Here is a 20944-nt window from a genome sequence, read left to right as displayed (position 1 = left end):
CTGTTCCACTGGTTCCTGGGATCACTGACTTCTTATAGTATGGACTTTATCTTGCAAACTGACAGTGCTGGAGGTTAAATACATGTGGGAGTCTGGAATTCTGCAATACTCAACAGTATAGAAGACCACAACATCATATTTTGATGACTTTGTTCCCTTATGACCTTTAAATTTCGTTTGAAAAGCTTTCTCAGCTGCTGCAGCTAGTGCCTCTTACGTACAGCATATAAAGTTGATATTTTAAGCTTTCAAATACTGTATAGCAACAGTTCTCATAGCATGGTCCATGGGAGCAGTTAATCTATGGAACTTTACATTTTGCAGACCAGTAGATAATGCTCTCAAGTATAGAGCACTGAGGGATTGGGCTTTTTCGATTAACTTTGGTTTTTTGCTCATTGAGCTAGAAAAGCATGTTGAGAATCAATTCCTGTAAATTATCTTGAAGTACAGGGATTGGTTTTTGCCCGCTAAAATAATGCAGGCACTTAGGCCACCAGAGGATTTTGGTCTGATTAACTATGGATGTAAAAGAGGAAAACTAATGCTTTTGTATGTATAGTACAGGCTTTACTAAGCAAAATTTTATCTTGTGATGCTACTGACACCTTAATCATTCCAAGCTTCCTTTATTCAAGACTTTTCGTCAAATAAAGCAAGCAGTGGGTTTTAAGAGTTTAAAATTTTAAGAGTTTAAAGAGTTTAAGAGTTTAAGTTTTATGTGTTTCTGGAGGAGTGATTTGCTTGAGCATGGACACAGGAAATACTGTGAGGTCAGTAGCAGCATGGGATTCTTGAAACAATTGGCTTAAATCAATAATGGAACCATGGTGGCAGTATGTGTGTTATCTTTAGAGTTTATCAGTTTCACATAAATACCACTTACTGAGACAACAAAAAACTGTGTGTTTTGAAAATAAATTTCATTGTCACTCACTAAGGACTACTTGGTACTAAGTATGAGTAAAAAATTCTTTGGAGGTTGTTGACAGCTTTTTGTTTTATGTGTGTACATATTTTTAACTTACTTTTCAACAGAGCATCAGTAAAATATAACTAGTAGCCTCTTGTAGTCTTTTTCAGAATTGTTTGTGAAATTCCTCGAAACAGAATCTTGTCCAAGCCTTCCTCCACCCAAGCTCTCTGTTCATGATATGAAAACTTCAGGAGCAGCAGAAACTGGTAAAACTAGCAGTACTCCATCCAACAGTCAAACACAAGGTAACATTTGAAGGAAAATTTAATCTTTACACAGACCATAAATAACTAAAGGTAGAATTTTCAAGGGCATTTCAATGATTCTGTGCTTCCTCACTTGAAAACTATGAATTTGATTTCCATCCTCCCTCCCCCCAATATCCTACTTTCTCTTTGCATTTTTTTTTCCTTCTTCCCCCACGCCTCCTTCCCACTGCTTCTATATCCCGCTTCCTAAAATCTCAGTACAGAAGATTAGAGGGACCAAATTCCCTTTGATATGGAAAAGCTTTAACAGCACCTGTTAGAGCCAAACAGATGCTGTGCAGACAACTCCATATGATATATCAGTGAACCCAGTCTTGATTTGCAGCATCCCTGTTGATCAGTTTGGGTCTCACTGAGTGAAGAATGCAAGTAATACCAGCCTTGTAGTGCCTCTCTGGTACGTAGAACCTGGTTGCTCAGAGAGGACTGAAATAAAATCAGTTGAGTATATGGCCTAATTTGAAGTCTCTGTAAGCTGTGCATGAGTGTTAACTTTGATTTTTCTAAGGCAGAGAACAATTATGCTTATATCATGCATGTTGAAATTAATGCACTTTTGTCTAAGTAATGTAAGATCCAAATCTTCAATTTGATCCAGTTTGTACTTAATTTTTGTATGTGCATTTAAGACTTCACATTAATACAGTCCTGCTGATTTGCAGAAGCTTGTTTTGACTGGAACTTTTAACTGTAAACTCAAAAAAACCCCCCCAAACCCCAAAAACCTATGTATTATACAGATCTACAGAGATATCTATGCTAAAAAACCCTTTCAATTCGCCTAAAGTAGTTAGACGTTACAAAGTGTAAATGTCTACTGTGAAATACCAATTTATCTCTGAAAGCAGTATTTATTTATTTTGTTAATAAGCCTAAATTAAGTTTAATTTTCTTTTTACTCTTCCTTGTAGTATAACAGTAATATAATAAGTAAAGTACCTATTTTACTTGGCGAAAACCCAATTTCCTTGTCTGGAAGAACTAAATTCTTGGTTCCTTTTATCCATTCAGGAGCTAAATTGCTTGCTTGTAAAACTAGACACCCATTTTATATATATATATATCCCTTTAATTGTTTGGGTGCTTTAAGTTTTTTGTTCCTAGAAATAAACCATATGGTAGCAGTTCTTAAGTACTGGACAAAAATGTCAGTATAATATTCACACAGAAATGCATTTATGAGAATTAGGATGTTTACATGATGAAAGACCTTTTTTAAAACAAAAAAATATGAAGAAAATCACCTATCCAAACAATTAGTATGATATGGGAATGTCAGTTTAGTTTCTGCTCTACATCTACTATAGGAACCTTGAGAACAGGTCATATCTGGAGCTGAGTGATGGGGAAAGGTGAGGAGGGGCAAGTCGATTGTTAGATTTAAAAAAATAGTTTATTAATACTTTATTAAAACTAAAGTTTTGTTAGAATTTGACTAATGAGCGAACATTAAGTTTTGCCTCAAGACTAAATTGTGACTCACTGTCCGTGATGTTTATTCATAGGGGTTTTCTTGGGGCTGACCCTGGGGAAGCTGTGCCAATACACCATGGGGTGGGAAACCTACCTGCGTGCTGCATTGTAGTGCATGCACAAGGGCCCTTATGCCTTTGCATAGTCCTGGAGTCAATGTGACAGTTATTTCATGTCTGACACTGCATGCGTGAAGTGAACCTTGGCAAAGGGTGTTCATGTTGCCTGTCAGAGGTGCATAGATTTTTCTGGATAGCTTGAGCTGTTACTGAATTTCAGCTGCCAACAAGTACAATATGGTTGGCAGGTCCTGGGAGTACCCTGATCTTTAAGTCAGTATTGTAACTGGTGGCCTGAAGTGTAGACATAGGAATTGTTCAGCAAAAGCAGCAGTGGCAGATGAGGTCCAAGATGAGAGAAGGCAGAGAGAATGAAAGTCTTTGAGAGCCTCTACAGTCCATGGAAAGAAGATAGGATTTTCATGTTGCAAAAGTAATAGGCAATTTTAGAACTTGTTTGTGAACAAATGCTGTAAAACTGGGTAGACTTATAAATGCTTTCTAACAAAGTGTTTTTGTTGGTGGTTTTTGGTTTGGGGTTTGTTTTTTTTTTTTTTTTACATTTCAGATTCTGCAGTCTCGGGAATGAGCAGAAGACCAGCTACAAATCCATTTTTAGCACCTCGATCTGCAGCAGTGCCTCTCATAACACCTGCTAGTAGTTCTGGACATCTGCTTATGAAACCCATTTCTGATGCGTTGCCTACATTTACACCACTGCCAGTGTCCCCTGATGCCAGTGCTGGTGCTGTACTAAAAGACCTTCTAAAACAATAGATGATCTTGTATCGAAATGATGATAGTAGCACTTTAAGGAAAATGAGAACACTATGCTGTGTATAATTTACCACAATGAGGCCTTCTGTAAAAAGTCATGTACTTGTTTGCAATTGTACCTTGCTTTTCTTTTGATTATGAACTAATCAGTGCTTCAGAAATTCTAATGGTGGGATGAATAACTGCCGCCTTTATAGCAGGCATTCATTTTGGGTGTGGGTTAAATCTTAAACTGAGAAGAAAAAAATCTTATCTTGTTGCTAGATTGTCACAAGACAAATAGAAGGATTTTTACACCTTAATTATAGTCTTGAGTTGTTTCAGTTATGCATAGACAGTATTAACTCTTTGGTGTTGAGATCCGATTTTCCATTAAAACAATCTGCCATTGGCAGCAGACCTTCAAGAGCCAGAATTTAAAAAAAAAAATAAATTTTTAAAAAGCACCAGCAAAATTGATCTTATTTAACGTGTTCGATTAATGACACAAACTCCGAAGAATAGGACGGTAATCATATGGGAGTGTCATTATCGAGCAGCTGCAGTCTTCCCACACAGGATTTATGACATTTACTTAATGTGCACTAGGACAAGTATCTCTTATTTACAGGATTGGTCACATTTGGGGGCAATTTGAGGCATGTTAATCTGTTTTTGCACAATGATTTGATTTTTTTGTTTCTCCCCCCAGACTAATAGCTGCTTTCAGCAGTCAAATGCATCAGCACCAAGGAGTTAACTGTGGAAGTGAGTGCTTCATTTTGTAGAGGTGTTGATGTGATGAAGAGTGAGTAATTCAGCAAAAGATAGGTTCACATATATAAAGACACTGTACTCTAATGGTCTAAGATGTATATTTGAGAGACTTTCTATACTGCAGGATTTTGTAGATCCAAATATAGGCTTAAAGCTTGAACACATGTATAGAATTTAAAGGGAAGATGATGCTTGCTTATGTCAAATGTGTAAATAGATCTTTGTAAGACCAAGGCCAAAGTCAATTTTTCTGTAAATTTTGCTGTGATAACTTGTACGCTTTGTTTGGCAGGTAAAGAATGAAGTTGCCTACTAAAGGATAGAAGTCATCTTGCAAAAGTCATCTTCATAGTGAATCTGAGATAAAACATCTTCAGTTTAAAATGTGTAATTTCTAAATCTTTTTATATGCCATTCCTTGTTTAGTCAGTGTTAAGGTAACTGTTGTGCAAGTTCTATATTAGAACTGTCAACCTTTACTTCTCGTTTTCATTAAGATCCTGGATTAAATTGTTGTAAGAGTTATATTTAAATAAAATTAATTACTGAAACTTGTACAGAATCAACCAAAATAATGAAAAAAATCTTTGCATTTATTTATGTAGAGGTTAAATAGTGAATTTCTTTTGTTGCCTTGAACTCTAGCAAATTTTTTTTAATTACTGTATTTACCTTAAGAACTGCTTGAGTCCCTTTTCTCTAGTATGTTAATGATTCATGGAAGACTTATGCAAATTTGGAAGTGGATTGACCATATTGAATTTTTATTTTAAATTTTTTACTCCATTATAGACAAGGTAATTAATTTGACAGTTTGAGTTTGGAAAGGATAGCAGCCACACGTAGTATACCAAAGTAAATTCTGCATTACATGGTAAATGTAATGAGAATTTGAAGTTACCTCGGCTGAGAACATTTCAGTTTGGTACTTCAAAGGTACATCTTCATTTAAGCTGGACTGGAATAGGTACCTTTTTTTCTATAACAAATATAAAGAAAACTCAGATGGGTTCTGTGCAGTTGCTCTTGTTCTTGTAGTCATGTCTATTTAAGGATATATAGCTTCTTCAGAATAAAACTGCCTTTTGGTGAGCCAAAGCAGAAGGAAATGTTTAGTTTTTAAAAATTATGTGACTTGCATATTCTAAACTACAAATGGACTTATGCTGTTCACTGTCCTCTGAATATACTGAGCAGATCTTAACTTTTTTGTGTGAAGTTTTTCTTTAATTGCAGGAAACTTAATATGTACCTGTTTCTTTTCCAGGAAGCTTTATAAATACCAGTAAATAAAACATAGTAAGACCATTTGTTTCGGCATGCTGTAAATCAGCTCCATTTATACAGTGAGCTATGAGTTTGAGGAGGGAAATCTTAAACCAAGCAAAGGTATTGAAGAACTTCAGAGTTCCTCATTAAGCTACTTTGGAGAGAAGAAAATCCTCTACAGGAGAGATACAAGAGACTTCAGTCCTTAAGTCCTAGGAGGTCTGAGCTGTGGAGAAAATCACCATGGCTTAGAGGTTGCTGTTCTAGGGCTTATTCCACAGCTACATCGGTGAGGTTTGTTGCTTTGTTAGAAATCAAATGTGCTCTGTGATCCAGGCAGTACTTTCTCACTGAAAAGTGTAGAAAACTTCATTGCTATTTTTCTCTCTTCTTTCTTAGACTGTTTCACAGACTATTATAAACCTTCAAGATTTGTTTTTATTGAAAGATATTTTTTCCTCTAATTTTTCTTCTGTGTTTACTTTGTGCTTGACAACTGTTTCATACTTATTTACCTTACCAGTTTCCCACATATAAGTATGTGACTCACGTAGGCTATCCTGTGAATTGTGTGGGTCTTTCACACAGGGGTGGGGGGAAAAAAATTCTCTGTGGAATTTATGAGCAGGTGCAGTAGTTGAAAATTTTCATTCTTCATTTAACTTAATTGTTCTCTTTCACTTTGCTTTTGCAAGGAAAAAGAGTATGGTCTGCCTAGTTTTGGTCTAACAAGCTGTCAGTTATCTTTAGTGGTAAGCTAACAGAATTCTAGTAAGGAATTAATTTTGTAAATTTGATATAAGGGTGAAAAATAAGGGTTAGGATTTTCTGTTCTCCACATTGGACTCTTTCATTTTTTGCTGTTCTTTGCTCATCCTGCATTCTGTGCAAAGAGAAGGAAGTAACTGGTTGATCTTTCTAATTGTCACTGTAAAAGAATGCACAGTTTGGGGGGTTTTTTGTTTTTTAAATTAAACTTTCCTGCATTAACCCACTTAGTCACAGCTATATAATTTGTCACATTATAGTGACCAGTGTAGAAAGAATTTTTTTTTTTTACCAAATGTCAGTTCCCAGCCTGCATTTTATTATTGCTTCTTATTCATGTTCTTGACCCATTTTGCATGAATAGTTACTAATAAGGCAGGCTACCTGGAATATATATAGCAGTGACTGATAAAGCAGAAGAGACAGAATGGAAGATGCTTGCCTTGTAAGTATTTCACATTATCACATACCTCATGAAAGCTTTGCAATTTTAAGCCTCATACCATCTTGCTGCCAGTTTTGATGACTTTATTGCCACATTATCATGTGAAAGTTCAAGAATAATTTTCTCAACTCGTTTAATCAGACATACTTGTAAACTTGATGTCGCATCTTCCCAGAGACTCCCAGTTTGGGAGTAGATTTAACTAGAATAAAATTAAATTCTTTTTTTGTCACCTACTTGAAGAAAAACTACAAACATTTAATACGGAGAGACATTAGTACACTGTGGAAAGAGCGGGGATAACAGCTTTATGCATTCTTTCAAACAGAAGTCTTTGATTTATCTAGGCATTCAAACCAAAGTAGTCTTGTCAATATTTAAAAAAACCCAAAACATAAAATACATATATGTATATATACACATATGGCAGTGGTAGCAATAAGGCTTGAGGAATTAAAAACATCGTATGTATTTGTTTTATTTTGGCTCTTTTTTCCCCTTCCAGTAAATTTAATAGTTGCATAGTTGTCTTTCAGGTAGAGAGCTTCTAATTAGCTTTCTTAGGAAGTAATATATAAGAATCACCAGCCTACAATATTTGTTCTATTGTGTTGTGCCATTATATACTGCTGAATTTATTTGCAGCCCCACAAAGCTTAAATATGGAAACCAGTCTTCAATAAAAAATAAAGGAATAGACAGCTGCTGGCATTTTATTTAAAGGAAAAAATAATTTGTACATGGCATGTTGTTTACAGCAGTAGCAATGCTGAGTCTTGGACTATTGTAGTCGTCTCAAGCTTATAGAAGAGCATGACATTCTAAATTTCATTATCCGAAAGCATCACCTATCTAACTCTGAAACGCATTTTGTAATAAGTAGTCATTAAACATGTTACCAGCATAAGTGTGCAAGAAATGTGCCTGTTGTTTGCTGGTTGTGTTACATCTGTTGAAAGGCTAATTTGGACAAATCTGTTCTAAATTGGGAGTTCAGCCATGCTGCTGAAACTCTCAAACATTTTGCCAAGGAGAAGAAAATTGTATCAAGTCATTAAAGGCTTATTTTTCTTGTAGGAAATAACAATTGAAAGATAATGCAATTTTTTCATACATAAAAAAGGGCATTTATCATTCAGTCAGTGCCCATATTAAGTAATTTAGGGTCATTCTGTGCCTTACTGAGCTTGTGGCGTTGCTGGTTAAATCTAATTTCTTTTTAAATGCTCACAGATGTTGTACTTCATTGTTGAGCACTGATAGTGAGCTAATCTTTCTCTACTCTTGTATTAAGATAGCCATTAAACAGCCTCTCACAGATTAGATTTTAAAACTAGTATTGCTTGCACTCAAGTTTCTGGCAGTCTGCCAAACTGCCTTTGAAAAGGTTAACCTTTTTTAGTCTGTGATGGTCAGCTAATAAATATTACTCTGAATATCCACAGTAACACCAAAAACATTTCCCATGCCTCCTAAGCAGATTGAAAACACCCCTTTTTCTCTATTTGTAGGTGTTTTGATTTGAGTTCTTTTACACCTTGGGTCGGTTGGTTGTTTTGGGGGGTTTTTTTTTGGATTGTTCTCCCTGGGAACCATACACGTTTCCCCCCTCTTTGAGGAAACATGATGCAGCTCCCTTGCTACTCATAGTTCCAGCTATGTGGAACGTTTCACCCAGAAAGAAACTGCCCCGTTTTTAAGTCTGCTTCTGCCAATTCTGTTTCATTCCTATTACCACAGCAATATTTTCTTCCAGTGTGAATGTACACTATTTAGAGTTCCTCCTATAACTATAAATTCTTGCGAATGTTGTAGTACCACAGCTGGGATGGCTCTTGTGGTTGCAGAAGCTGAGTGTGTATGCTGCTAGATCACCTAACTAGAGATAAGAATGTCTTTCAGATGTTTGCATGTAGTTGTGCAGTTCACAGCTGAAAATGTAGTGACTTCTCAAATTTCTGAGAGGTGCAGATTCACACCAAGTCAAAAGTTCAAGGTAAAAAAAGAGGGGGGATGGAACATCACAGATGACTCTCTCTTGCTGGATTTCTGTTGTCGTTTATTAGGTGGACTAGAAAAATACAGCAGTCAAGAAAAACATACATGTAGTAGCATAGTCCCAGAAGGCTTGTTTTTGAGTGAAATGAGAATAAATTAATCTGATAAATTTAATATGCTTACATGTTGATCAAATTTAACATTGATTCCCCTGACAAATTCAAAACTGTTCATTATGCTCATAAGATGAAAGAGTAATTCCTATTTTAAAGATACAGTGTGTTGGTAGGGATTGGAGCTTTGCCACATTTAAAGAAAGGTCAAACTTGACATCTCAAGCTTGAAGGAACTTCACTGAATACACAAATGAGGAAACTTCACAGCTAAGGTTATGCCTTCAAGATCATTCAGCCACATACGAACTGAGCTGAGCCCCAGAAACTGACAGCAGTGCAGATAATCACATTTTCATTAGGCGGTTTCTGGTGACCAATGGTAGCAGCTGCACAAAGCTCTGTAGCGGTGTTCCATTTTGCTGGAATTTTGCCCTAAATCAATAAAGAAAGGAGAAGATGGCTGCAGATTCTTATTCAACAATAGAAGCTGTGGCCAGAGCTTTGTTTCCTTATATGAGATCATGGAGAAAGGATCCCTTGGATCCTTGTGGTTTGATTTATACTGGGAGAGACAACTTGCCATTTTCTTAAGTGACTGGCAGTCTTTGGATCATACTGTACGTAGCTAGTCTTCCTCAAACTATCAATCTACTGTCAAATATTAGGAGTATAAATATCTTACCCTTTGAATTATGTAGAAATGAGTGTAAACTTTTTTCTGTTTTAGTTGGGGGGTTTTTTGCTACTAGAAATGAGTGTAAACTTTTTTGTTTTGGTTTGGGGTTTTTTTGCTAGAATCGTAAAACCTGTACAATCTCAGATTCTGGTTCTAATGGCCAGTCAGCTGGAAGAGACCCAGGAGGGAAGCTCGTGTGTGTGCAGGAGTCCTTAGTCATCTACTTTTAATGAAGTCCAGTTTTGCTTTGGCAAGACCCAGCCTGTCTTGCGACTTACACCCCCTGCTCTGAAGGAATATATTCCCAAATTCTCTTAGGTGTTTTTTATGGTTAACTGGCAAGTACATGCAGAGTCAGTGACAACAGAGGAGTTGACATGTTTCATGAAGATGTGAAAACAAGTCAAACTGGCAAACGAGTGTGGGACAACAGATTTCCTGATTGAAGACGCTTTAATGTACAATAGTGAAACGTAGCTACAATGTTCATATTGGGCGTATGTTTGAGTAGATCAAACACATATGTCTTTTAGGGCCTGTATGCTTATCATGTGAGGTAAATTTTAACCTAGTCTGCTGAAAAAAGGAGATTGTGTGCACTTCCTGCAAGTAGATGAGAAAGATTAAATGTGTTTGCTAGCATCCACGCTCCTTTACTGAAGTCTGTCTAAAATGTGCATCTGGATTTATACAACTAAATAAAGGTACCCTGATTTATACAACGTGGGTGCCCTGAATCCTTGTGGTTCCTGAACAGTAAGTATAGTATTATCAATAAAAGTACATTTAGCCTAAGCAGCAAAGTGGCAACTGGCTGTAAATAGCGCAACAGTAAGAGATAGTAGCAGTTTTGAGCAAATAAGGCGAGTTGGATAAAAATATTAGTTCCTAAATAGGAACATGTATGAAAGATGAGAGCTGCAAACATTATTTCTCAGGAGAATAAACAGTGCCCATGAGAGTGATCCTGAACACTTTCAGGTGCAGGTGTCTGAGAAACTGCATTTAGGAAGGGAAATAAAAGATTCAGCTAGTCATGAGAAGAGCCAACTATATGAAATGTTGGTTGTAAAATTAACCTTTATGTAAAAATGTTTCCCTGTCTCCTGCAGCAGTTTTCTCTATTGTTACAGGGTATTAAAGTACTTGAGTGACGCTTTTGTTTGTAATAAAAGTGTGTTTTCAGAATTACAAGCAAATCACTGAGCTGATTCTGGTTCATCCGTATGTTTCGGTTTACATGCCATACCATGGATCCAGCAGTAAATTGTACTAGGAGTAAAACTATAGTAAAGAAAGTGACTTGAATGGCAGACTGGAGCACTGAAAAATAGTCATCAAAACTGAAACTTTTTCTGGAAATGGAACTGGAAAATATTTAGACTGCACTTTGTATGCTCAAGTAAAGGGTGCCAATAAAAAGGCACACAGAAGACTGCCTTATTTTTGACAATAGGAGCAGGAACAGATGTGTTCAACAGTTTTCAGCTAACTTAGAGGAGGCTTATGAAACTACAAAAATTTGAGGACTACAGCATTCTAAAGCAAATGAATGAGTCATGACTAGACTTGCCAGATCTGTCTGGACCCAAACCCAGGCTCTGAATAGCACGTTGTCTGCAGAGGTCTTGGGCTCAAGGCCCTGCAGAGTGTCACCTGCAGGCAAAGGTCTTGCAGACGGTACCTATATCTTTACTGGACTATGGACAGAACGACAACTATGGTGTGCTGCCCAGAACCTGCCTACTTCGACTGGGGATTCAGAGAGCCCTCAGCACTCTGGCTGCGATGTTCTTCTCCTGAACTCAATCAATCAGTGGCTCTCACTTCCTTGTACTGGTACATTTAATAGTCAGATGCTTTGCAGGCAGCCTGAAGCCTCTGCTGCCCTGGCCAAATGTGACTACTAAACCTAGTTACATGAAAGAAAATACTTCCACTAGAAACTAAAATGGGAATTGATCAAAACCCAAAGGGTCAACCTTCCAGTTCTGGAGGTATAACCAAAACCCTGGTGAGAGGCCAAACTGAGGCTGAATTGAGCCTGTAACTCACAGGAACAAGGTTACGCGTGCTCTGTCACAGTGACATGGTCTTGACTTTGTGCTTGGCACTGAGCCTAACAGTTGCATGTGGTGCTGATGCGTCTATGACTGCTACTAAAAGAGGAGAGGAGATGGGCTTCGTGCTGAGAAGTTCCACTTCAAAAAGTGGTTGGACTTACCTTCTTGGATCCTTCCCTCTTTCCCCACTCCCTGGTCTTCTAAAGGTATCTCAGAAGACCTCCTAATGGCATGTTCCAGTGCCAAGACCTCTGGGAGTCTTAGCCACACCAAACTCAGCCTCAGTGCCCATTCCATGGTCCCTTTCTTGGGCTGTCAAGGCTGGCTACAAAGGCTGTAGATGAAATCCTAGACTTGGAAATAAATGACAACTATTATACCCAAATTCCCAAGTTTTTGCTGGGAAAATTTCATGTTTGCTATTTACAGGTGCCAGTTAGGAGACGGCTGGAGCCAGTTTCAGTTGCATAGAATAACAGAGTAAATGTAAAAATAAATCCACATACCCTGGATCAGAGCTAGTTTTCTGAGATACGTAGTTGTTAAGGGTAATCTCCGAGAAAATCTATGCCTAAAAGAACAGCAGTCTCCTGTGCTGTGCTACTGATTTGCCTGATAGAGTGGATTTACTGTTCTGTATTTTATTAAGCATTATATGGAAACCTGTTAAATACAGTATCTTATTTGGTAACTTATGTTCTTCTAGTACTAAGGCAATTTTTGTGAGAGGTCACACTTAGGATAAATAATTCAGCTGTTACATACCCTCACCTTTAATTCAGTTACAACGCTTAATTTCTAAATGTCAAGTGAGTTCTGATGAATTGTTACTCTTCATTTTCTTGATTTATTCTACAGCCTCTTTCTGCTGGCACTTGAATTTTAGGCAGATCCTCCCAAGTATAATTTCTTTTTTAATTCCACTATGGGAACCTCTTGAAGTTTCTCTAGCAAATGCAGATGAAGAAGAATCACTTAATTTTCTACTGTGATCTTATCTTTACTATTTTTATACCTTGTTCATTTGTTGGCTTTGCAGACTGTTTGGCAGTTCTCCTGCTCTTGGTGTGTCTGAAAAAGAATTTATTATTAGCTTTTATGCCTCTTACAATTTGTTTCTCAAACTTTCTTGGCTTGCTTTTCTGTTTTTTACATTTAACCTGTCAGAGGTTTTGTTCCTTTCTATTTTCTTCATCTGGCACAACTTCAGCTTCTTGAATTTTGCTCTGAAACAGTGGACCAACTGGGGACTGATTGCTTTATCAGGCTCCAGCTATGGTCTCTGTTAGCAGTACAAGTGCTTCTGCTGGGAGAAGGGTCCCATGCCACTGATTTTTCACATGGCTGCTTGAGGTTCTGGTCCTCCACAGCACCCCAACAGGCTGGAGCCCCTGGGATCAGCCAGGCTGCTTCTGCAGGGGGAACTCCCAGTACCGCTCAGCTCCTTCTGCTGTGACAGCCAGCACAAGTCAAAGCAGAGGCCAGCAGGTTAAAAAAAGAGAAACAATCTGTGCTGTAAACTGCATCATTTTGCAAGACTTTGTGCGTCCCACAGCATGCATACAGCAGAACTAGCAAACAGGACTAGCATCCCCTGCCCGGTGGAATTGCTACCTGTAGCTTTCTGAATTGCTTCTTTATAGCAGCCCTCATTGCTGCAGAGCAGTGGATGATGAGTCTGAAAACAAAGACAACACACATCATTTTTATCACCCAGTTTCATAGCCAATTTATTTCCAAACAGCATGGTTAACTTAGAAAACCCCCAAAGTAAACAGGCAAATTGTGAAATGGTGTAATCCCTGCTATGGGAATAAGTAAATTAAGTGTAGTAGTTTTTAAATTGAAGAGAAGTTTGAAAATGTCTTCTGGGGTAGGAAAGCAGTTGAGTAAGTTGACAAAACAGTCAAAATTATCCTCCTCATACAGAAACTTTCTGCCACTCCTACATTTGTCTAACATTTAACCCTGGAAATCATAAGGAAAAGATCAAAAAATGTAGGAATCTTTGCCGATTGTTTTACTGGAAAAAGAAACCGAAGTCTTTGCTTATATGTGCCCCTATAAGAGTGAAACATTTAAAAGGGGAAAATTTTCCACCACTTGGAAAGAGAGAAGCTCTGAAAGAGAGGGCTGATGTCAAATATTTTTCTACTCTGGATTCATCAGCAGGATTCTGGCAGGTGCCCTTACAAAAATAGTACACATACTTGTGAACATTTAAACATCCCCATTGAGAGATGGCATTTCCACAGACTTGTTTGGGTTTGCTCAGAACCTGAAGTGTTTTAATGGAAAATGCAGAATATGCTTGATGCTACAGAGGGCAATCTTTTGCTCTGGATAAAAACAAAGTGAATTGCCTAAGCAGACAAAATGAAATATCAAAAAAAAAAAAGTGGGGGGAGAAAGGATGCTCAACTAAATCTGAAAAAAAAAAAAAAAAAAAAAAAAAAAGAAAACCCACCCAAAATGTAAATTCCATGTGATGGAAATTATGTACCTGGGAAAGGAGGAAGCACAGATGAAGCTGATGCTGTACTAGCACACGTGCCCCAGCAGACAGGGAACGCTGCCAGATTAACTTGGAACGGTGAACTACAGTCTCCAGTCAGCTGCTCTAACATGCAGCCTGATGCTGTTGTGCCATGTGTGCCCAGTGTGTACGGTGTGGTGTACAAGTCAGTAAAGAACTTGAGAAACTGCAAAAGACATTGCAGTCTTGAAGCATTTAAGCATAAAATAAATTGGTCCTGAATATTTCTAAGGGAGGTTTTAGTACATACTTCTAACTGTCTGGTCATAATTGGAGACCAATGGTTTATGTATCCCAGGCACTTGCAAAAAGTGAATGTTGGCTTGCTCAAATAGTGCAACAGACTTTAGTCTTGGTCCAGAAGTATTAACAGTTTATGTCTTTATTTATGGAAGGTCATTCTTAGCTGAAACTGGCCATAAAGGATTTACACTTGTTATTAAAGGGGGCTGGTAAACATCTGGTCACAAGATTAAAGAGCATTGTTTTCAACCACACTGTCTAAACCATTTGAATGGAGTACTGCGTCCAGTTCTGGGGCCCCCAACATAAGAAGGACATGGACTTGTTGGAGTGAGTCCAGAGGAGGGCCATGAAGATGATCAGAGGGCTGGAGCACCTCTGCTATGAAGACAGGTTGAGAGAGTTGAGGTTGTTCAACCTGGAGAAGAGAAGGGTCTGGGGACACCTTATAGCAGCCTTCTAGTACATAAAGGGGGCCTACAGGGAAGCCGGAGAGGCGCTTTTTACAAGGGCATGTAGTGATAGGACAAGGGGTAATGTCTTTAAACTGAAAGAGGGTAGATTTAGATTAGATGTAAGGAAGAAATTCTTCACTATGAGGGTGGCGAGGCACTGGCACAGGTTGCCCAGAGAGGTTGTGGGTGCCCCATCCCTGGAAGTGTTCAAGGTCAGGTTGGATGGGGCTTTGTTGTGGTTTAAGCCCAGCCAGCAACAAAGCACCACGAAGCTGCTCGCTCACTCCTCCTCACCAGTGGGATGAGGAGGAGAAAATATAAAGAAAAGCTCATGGGTCAAGACAAGGAGGGATCATTCACTAATTACGGCCATGGGCAAAAAACAGACTCAGCTTGGGGAACAAACAAAATCAATTTAATTTGCTACCAATCAAATCAAAATGAGGATAATGGGAAGTAAAACCAAACCTTAGTACACCTTCCCCCCACCCCTCACTCCTTCCCAGGCTCAACTCCACTCCCGGTTCTCTCTCCCTCCTCCCCCCGGCAGAGCACGGGAACAGGGGATGGGGGTTGGGGTCAGTTCATCACATGTTGTCTCTGCCGCTCCTTTCTCCTCAGGGGAAGGACTCTTCACGCTCTTCCCCTACTCCACCGTGGGGTCACTCCCATGGGAGACAGTCCTTCATGAACTTCTCCAACATGAGTCCTTTCCACGGGCTGCAGTCCTTCAGTCACAGACTGCTCCAGCGCGGGCTTTCCCATGGAGTCACGGCCATCTTTGGGGGCATCCCCCTGCTCCGGCGTGGGGTATTCCCCGGGCTGCAGGTGGGCATCTGCTCCCCCGCTCCCCTCCACGGGCTGGGGGGGCACAGTCTCCCATCGCACCACGGGCTGCAGGGGCATCCCCTCGTCCCCCCTCCTTCTTCACTGACCTTGGTGTCTGCAGTGGGTCTCACATCCCACTCCCCTCTCTGCTGCAGGTTTCCCTTCTTAAATCTGTTCTCCCAGAGGCGTAGGCTACCACCATCGCTGATGGGCTCGGCCTTGGCCAGAGGCGGGTCCGACTTGGAGCCGAGGAAGGTTCTGGCACCTTCTCACAGGAGCCACCCCTGTAGCTCCTCCCCTGCTACCAAAAACCCCGCCACACAAACCCAAAACAGGCTTTGAGCAACCCAATCTAGCGGAAGGTGTCCCTGCCCATGGCAGGGGATTGGAACTAGATGACCTTTAAGGTCCCTTCCAACCCAAACCATTCTATGATTTGACAAAAATGCAGAGGAGAAAAGACCGCAGCCTAGCTTATGTACATGTCAATCTTATAAAATAAACTAAAATATCTGTCTAGTTTCAGGCAAAATGTGAATTGCAGTTACCAGAGCTGTGCTCAAGGATGAGATGCAACAGAAAAAAAGGTAAAAGTGTTAACAGTGGCTGGGGCATCATGTTCTCAGATACTCAGAACAACTCAAGGAAGAGGTGCGGAGTTCTCGAGGGCATCTTTTGTCTTTAGGTACAGGATGATGTTCTATACACTTTTTACAGGAAAATAGTTTTAAAAGCATAAATGCTGGTCATTTAAGTATTGAAAAATCAAGAATAATGTTGTATACTGTTGCAAATTAATAGTAATGGGAAAGAACCTGCTGAGAGTTGTCGCATGCACCAAAAATGCTGTGAAAGATTCTGTATTTTTCCTGGGAAAGTTATAAAAAGCTTTTAGTTTGCTTGCTTACCTTACTTTTGTTGGGGAAAAAACCCTGAATGATACTGAAGCATTCTTCCAAGAATATTGCTCTTTTTTGCCTCAGGTGGCCTTCCTAGACCTTCCCACAAAACACTACAGCTAAACAGGTGATCATGAACATCAAACTTGATCTCACTAAAGGTAATATACCTGAAATAGTTTTGTCTTACAGCAGATGCAGTTCATTGGGCATAAGTTTAAGCTGTTTGGGTTTTGGTATATACCTGCTAGATTCTACTATTCCTCATTTAATGGGATGATTAATATGTTTTCAAAGCAATAAAGTGGAGTCACATACTAGTCCATGTTTAGTGTTGTTACATTGGAGAATGGATCCAGTGGTGCCTGGGTTTTCCACTGATAACTTTTTTCCTAAAAGAATCTGTGCTGTTAGAAACCAGTATCAGAGTGACCACAGACCTGTAAAGATAGTAACATCTATAAGATGTAGAGTTAGATAAAGTAAAAAAAAAACTTTAAATCCTGTGGTCTGTCTGGTAGGATGCTCTGAGACCATCTGCTACAACATTACAATGGCACTCTGCTTACTGTTCTTGGGAAGCAGTGATACTGTCAGTGGTATTGTCATCCCAAAGGAACACATGCTTCAGCCAGATGGGTGACATCCCCATATGGGAGGGAAGGAAGGGATGCTGTATTGGCTCTTTTTTCCACGGATATCTCACACAGATGGTAACTGTACCATGTTGAGGCAACTGAGCCCCAAAAGGCAGCAGCACAACAGAAACTGTTACACTTTCTCCTTCCTAAAAACAGTAGTGTGAGCTGCGACATGACATCTCAGAGACTCTATGTTCCCAGTACATTTTAGTTAGCACTAGTGATGTTTTTACAATTACATATTATGTTAATTTGCACTGTTAATTCTTGCTTGTGTTATGTTTGGCTACGAAAGGAAAATATGTGTGGGACTGTGCTTTTGAGCTTCTGGCCTGAGCCATCTGGAACAGGTTATTGCATCGTTCATGTTATGAAACGGCAATTACAATTCAGACACTGAATGAAGCAGACCTCAGCTGATAACATAAGGTAGTCCATCTTTGAAAAAGGAGAGGGAACCCTCCCCAAACACCAGGAGTTTGCAATTGAGATTCTTTCCTAGGAAGTGGAAGAAACAAGCCCTACTCTTTTTCAGGCAGAATTAGGGTTTGAGACCAAGTTTCCCACGTGCTTAGAGCTATTCGTGTGGCAGTAGGGTGAGATGTGTATATTTCAAATCACTGCCTGTCATGTGTTATATCAACGTGTGACAATATCAAAAGCTTGCTTATTCGGCAGTCTCCAAGAACACTTGGATCAATCTCCACAGTCAGGTAAAAGCCCAACTTGCAAATCTCATGGAGCTTAGGTGCTATCAAAATGCAATTGTTCCTGCAAATGCCCAGCAGTTGTGCTCTAAGTGTTTTACCAGTTTTGTTGGTAGAAAATTTGGTTCCATAAGGTTTGGTAGGAGCAAAATGGATGTTTTAAGCATCTAAAGCTTGGACATATAGGGCCTTAAAGTGTCAGTTATTGGTAAATTCCTTTAGTGAATTCAGGTCTGTATGGCTGTGTAAAGGATGCCTAAGACTTGTCACTTAGAATGACTTTGGGCTGTCACACTACCACCATACAGATCTGTGTGATTTGACTCTGCTCCAGCAGTTTGACAATGTCCTTGAGAATGTTCAGAGAGGGTGGACTTTAAAAAATGATAAGAACATCTAAGAAGGGTGTTTGACAGATTTACTTCTGGAGACGTGTAAGTATAATATCAGAATTAAAAAAGGAGATGAAGTGTTGTAAAAGTTAGTAGATGAGGACTTGTTTTTGTGAGGCAGATTTTTTGTTTGGGAGTGCTGAGTGTAATTAACTCTTACTGAGTTCCCTGACCTATATACAGCTTTTGTCTTAGCATTCAAAAGCCATTAGATTATGTTCTTCAGTGGGGAGGGTCCCTGTTAACCCAGTGTTGTGCATTATCTACAGGAGCATGGCGCAATTCATACATTTGGTCATCTCCTCCAAGGAGGGTAGAGTCAAGGTTACATGACATAGTTTATGTGCCCCTTATGATTATGTATTACACAATTTTTGAAATCCAAGTCTTAAACATAATTAGAGATATAGTTTCAACCCTGGCTATGCACTAAGCAAACTTTAAGAACATAGTTACTTAACAGAGCCCCATTTTATACTGGGGACTGTTCTGCACCTCCTCATGAAGACAAAGAAAATGTCAAGGTAATCTAAATAAAGTAGTGGATTTTATGACATAAGGGGATAGTTGAGACCACTGAAATGAGAGTGCTGCTAGACCTGAAGTTTAGCCACCATCTTAAACATAAATGGTGAAGGTGTCAGCACATGGTGTTGAAAGGTATATTGAATTGTCCATGTTTTTGTAGGGTGAACAAAAGGGGGTTTATGTACCACAAACATCTTCCTTTATGCAACTCTTCATATCAAAGAGAGTTCTGAGAAGGGTGTGGCTACATCTCATTATTTTGTGGGTCATGGTAGTTACAGAAAGGTACTGCAGAAATTCCACTTAACCATAACATCAAATCCTTTTATTTAGGAAAAAAAAGTCACCACGCTGTAAACTAGCCCAAGTTGTGGTTTGGTACACTTTTTATACTCTGCTTTTTATCCACTCCAGCTGTCAGATGGAGACAGGAAAAATCAAAACATTTGTACAGTGCTCCTTCTTAAGGGAGCCCCTTAGGTGGTCAGGTCTGGATCCACCTCCTGTCTCCAGCACTGGAGCACCTCTGCCAGTTGGCTCATGAATCAGAACTCTTATAGTCTGAGGCAATTCTTCGGGAGCAGACTGGTGCTGCATTTGTACAGTGATTCTGGCATGCATACAATGATTTTGCCATATGATGGTGAGAAAAATTCAGTGAAGCAGCAAGTGAAGGATCAACAAGTATATGAAGCAAGCTCTTCATCCACACAAATGGATACTCAGAGCATCTGCTTTGCTGTAGAGCTGTTTCTCATAGTTTCAGTAGATGTTCACACACCTAACATACAGTAAGCACTGCTACTTTTAGACTTGTTAGCTCTCCAGATCATTGAGAGTATTGAGAAACACTGGACTTAGGGAGTGATGAGAATACTCACTGTTAACCTTTTGCCACAATGAAAATTTGGCCAGTCTTTGCTTTCCATCTCTTGCCTGTTTTCTGACCCATGACAAAACTTTCCTCTCACAACATGCCCAGTGAGCTTCTTCAGAAGTCCCTTGTGTGAGTTTTTGTTAAGCTTTTGGGACATCTATTTAAAATAAGTTAACTTGTTCTTGTTTATCTGCAAATGTATTGACACTGTTTGAATAATTCTAGGAGAGTGTTTAATTTTCCATGCAATGCAAGTGATGTAAGCAAGTCACCGAGAGACAAACTGTCAGAAATGGCACTGAGCGGCTGGTGCTGTCGTTTTTGAAAAATAATTTGGACAATTATAGCCAGTTAGCAAGGTACAGAGCTCTTGCACTTCCCATTGGCACCGATATGCCTTGTGGGTGCTCAGCAATCCTGAAGCAGTTCAGTCTTTGTACCTCTCAAGCTGGGTATCCATGCTTAGAGGCCAGTTTTATGAATATCTGTTATAATAACTCTGTTTCTCAATCTGTTACAGAGACATGTATGATAGATTTTTATCTCATCAGACATTTCATGTTCCTTAGGAATAACGGGCTTCCTCAAATGGAAGACTCTACAGAAATTCAAAGTAGTAATTTAATGTCTATGTCCTTATTTAATTTCAGTGTTCATCTTTGGATCTAGCATAACCTTTGCAGCATCTGATTGCTTACCTCTCCCATCTCATAAATGTTCTGCTTGACCTAGTAAAGCTCTGCCTGTGGCAAAGTTGCAGAACACCTGAAAAAGTACTTTATTTCCTTCCTCTTCAATCATAACTGGAGATCTGCAGGACACGTTTTTCCTGAGAAATATTTCATTTCACAAACTGCTCCCTTAAGCGTGGGGACAATTTAAAAAGGGCCAGTGTTTGTAGACAAGCCATTTGTTTTCCTTTGAATGTTTAATTTGTTTATTCCTGTTTTCAAATAATCCCTAAGCAATATAGTTCCTGTAGCTGCGATTGTCATGAATTCAAGTTATTCACCTCCCAGAGGGTCAGACCTTTCATCAGTATGCCATTGGCACGAAGCAGCGAGTGTTGCATATTCATCGTCCGAGACACCGGCTAGAGGGCCTCCAAAAAGCCTGACTTTTTTTTGTTCTCAGAGCAAGGAAAACAATCCCTTCCCTTCTCCAGTCCCTTGATAAGGGTTTCTGTCCAATAA

The 20944-nt window shown here is 39.3% G+C and overlaps 1 protein-coding gene across 2 annotated transcripts in view; it reads left to right on the top strand.

Moving 5' to 3' along the window:
• Positions 1-5514, top strand: part of TRIP11 (thyroid hormone receptor interactor 11) — a 35569-nt gene extending 30055 nt beyond the window's left edge. For both annotated transcript variants that reach the window (XM_052783007.1, XM_052783009.1), the window contains 2 exons: positions 1074-1221; positions 3346-5514. In XM_052783007.1, the coding sequence (XP_052638967.1) occupies positions 1074-1221; positions 3346-3554 (357 nt within the window). In that variant the 3' untranslated portion in view covers positions 3555-5514. The remainder of the gene's footprint in view (positions 1-1073; positions 1222-3345) is intronic.
• The last annotated feature ends 15430 nt before the right edge of the window (positions 5515-20944 follow it).

The sequence above is a fragment of the Harpia harpyja genome, chromosome 3 (assembly GCF_026419915.1).
Source record: "Harpia harpyja isolate bHarHar1 chromosome 3, bHarHar1 primary haplotype, whole genome shotgun sequence".
Lineage (NCBI taxonomy): Eukaryota > Metazoa > Chordata > Aves > Accipitriformes > Accipitridae > Harpia > Harpia harpyja.
This window is presented reverse-complemented; position numbering and strand designations above follow the sequence as displayed.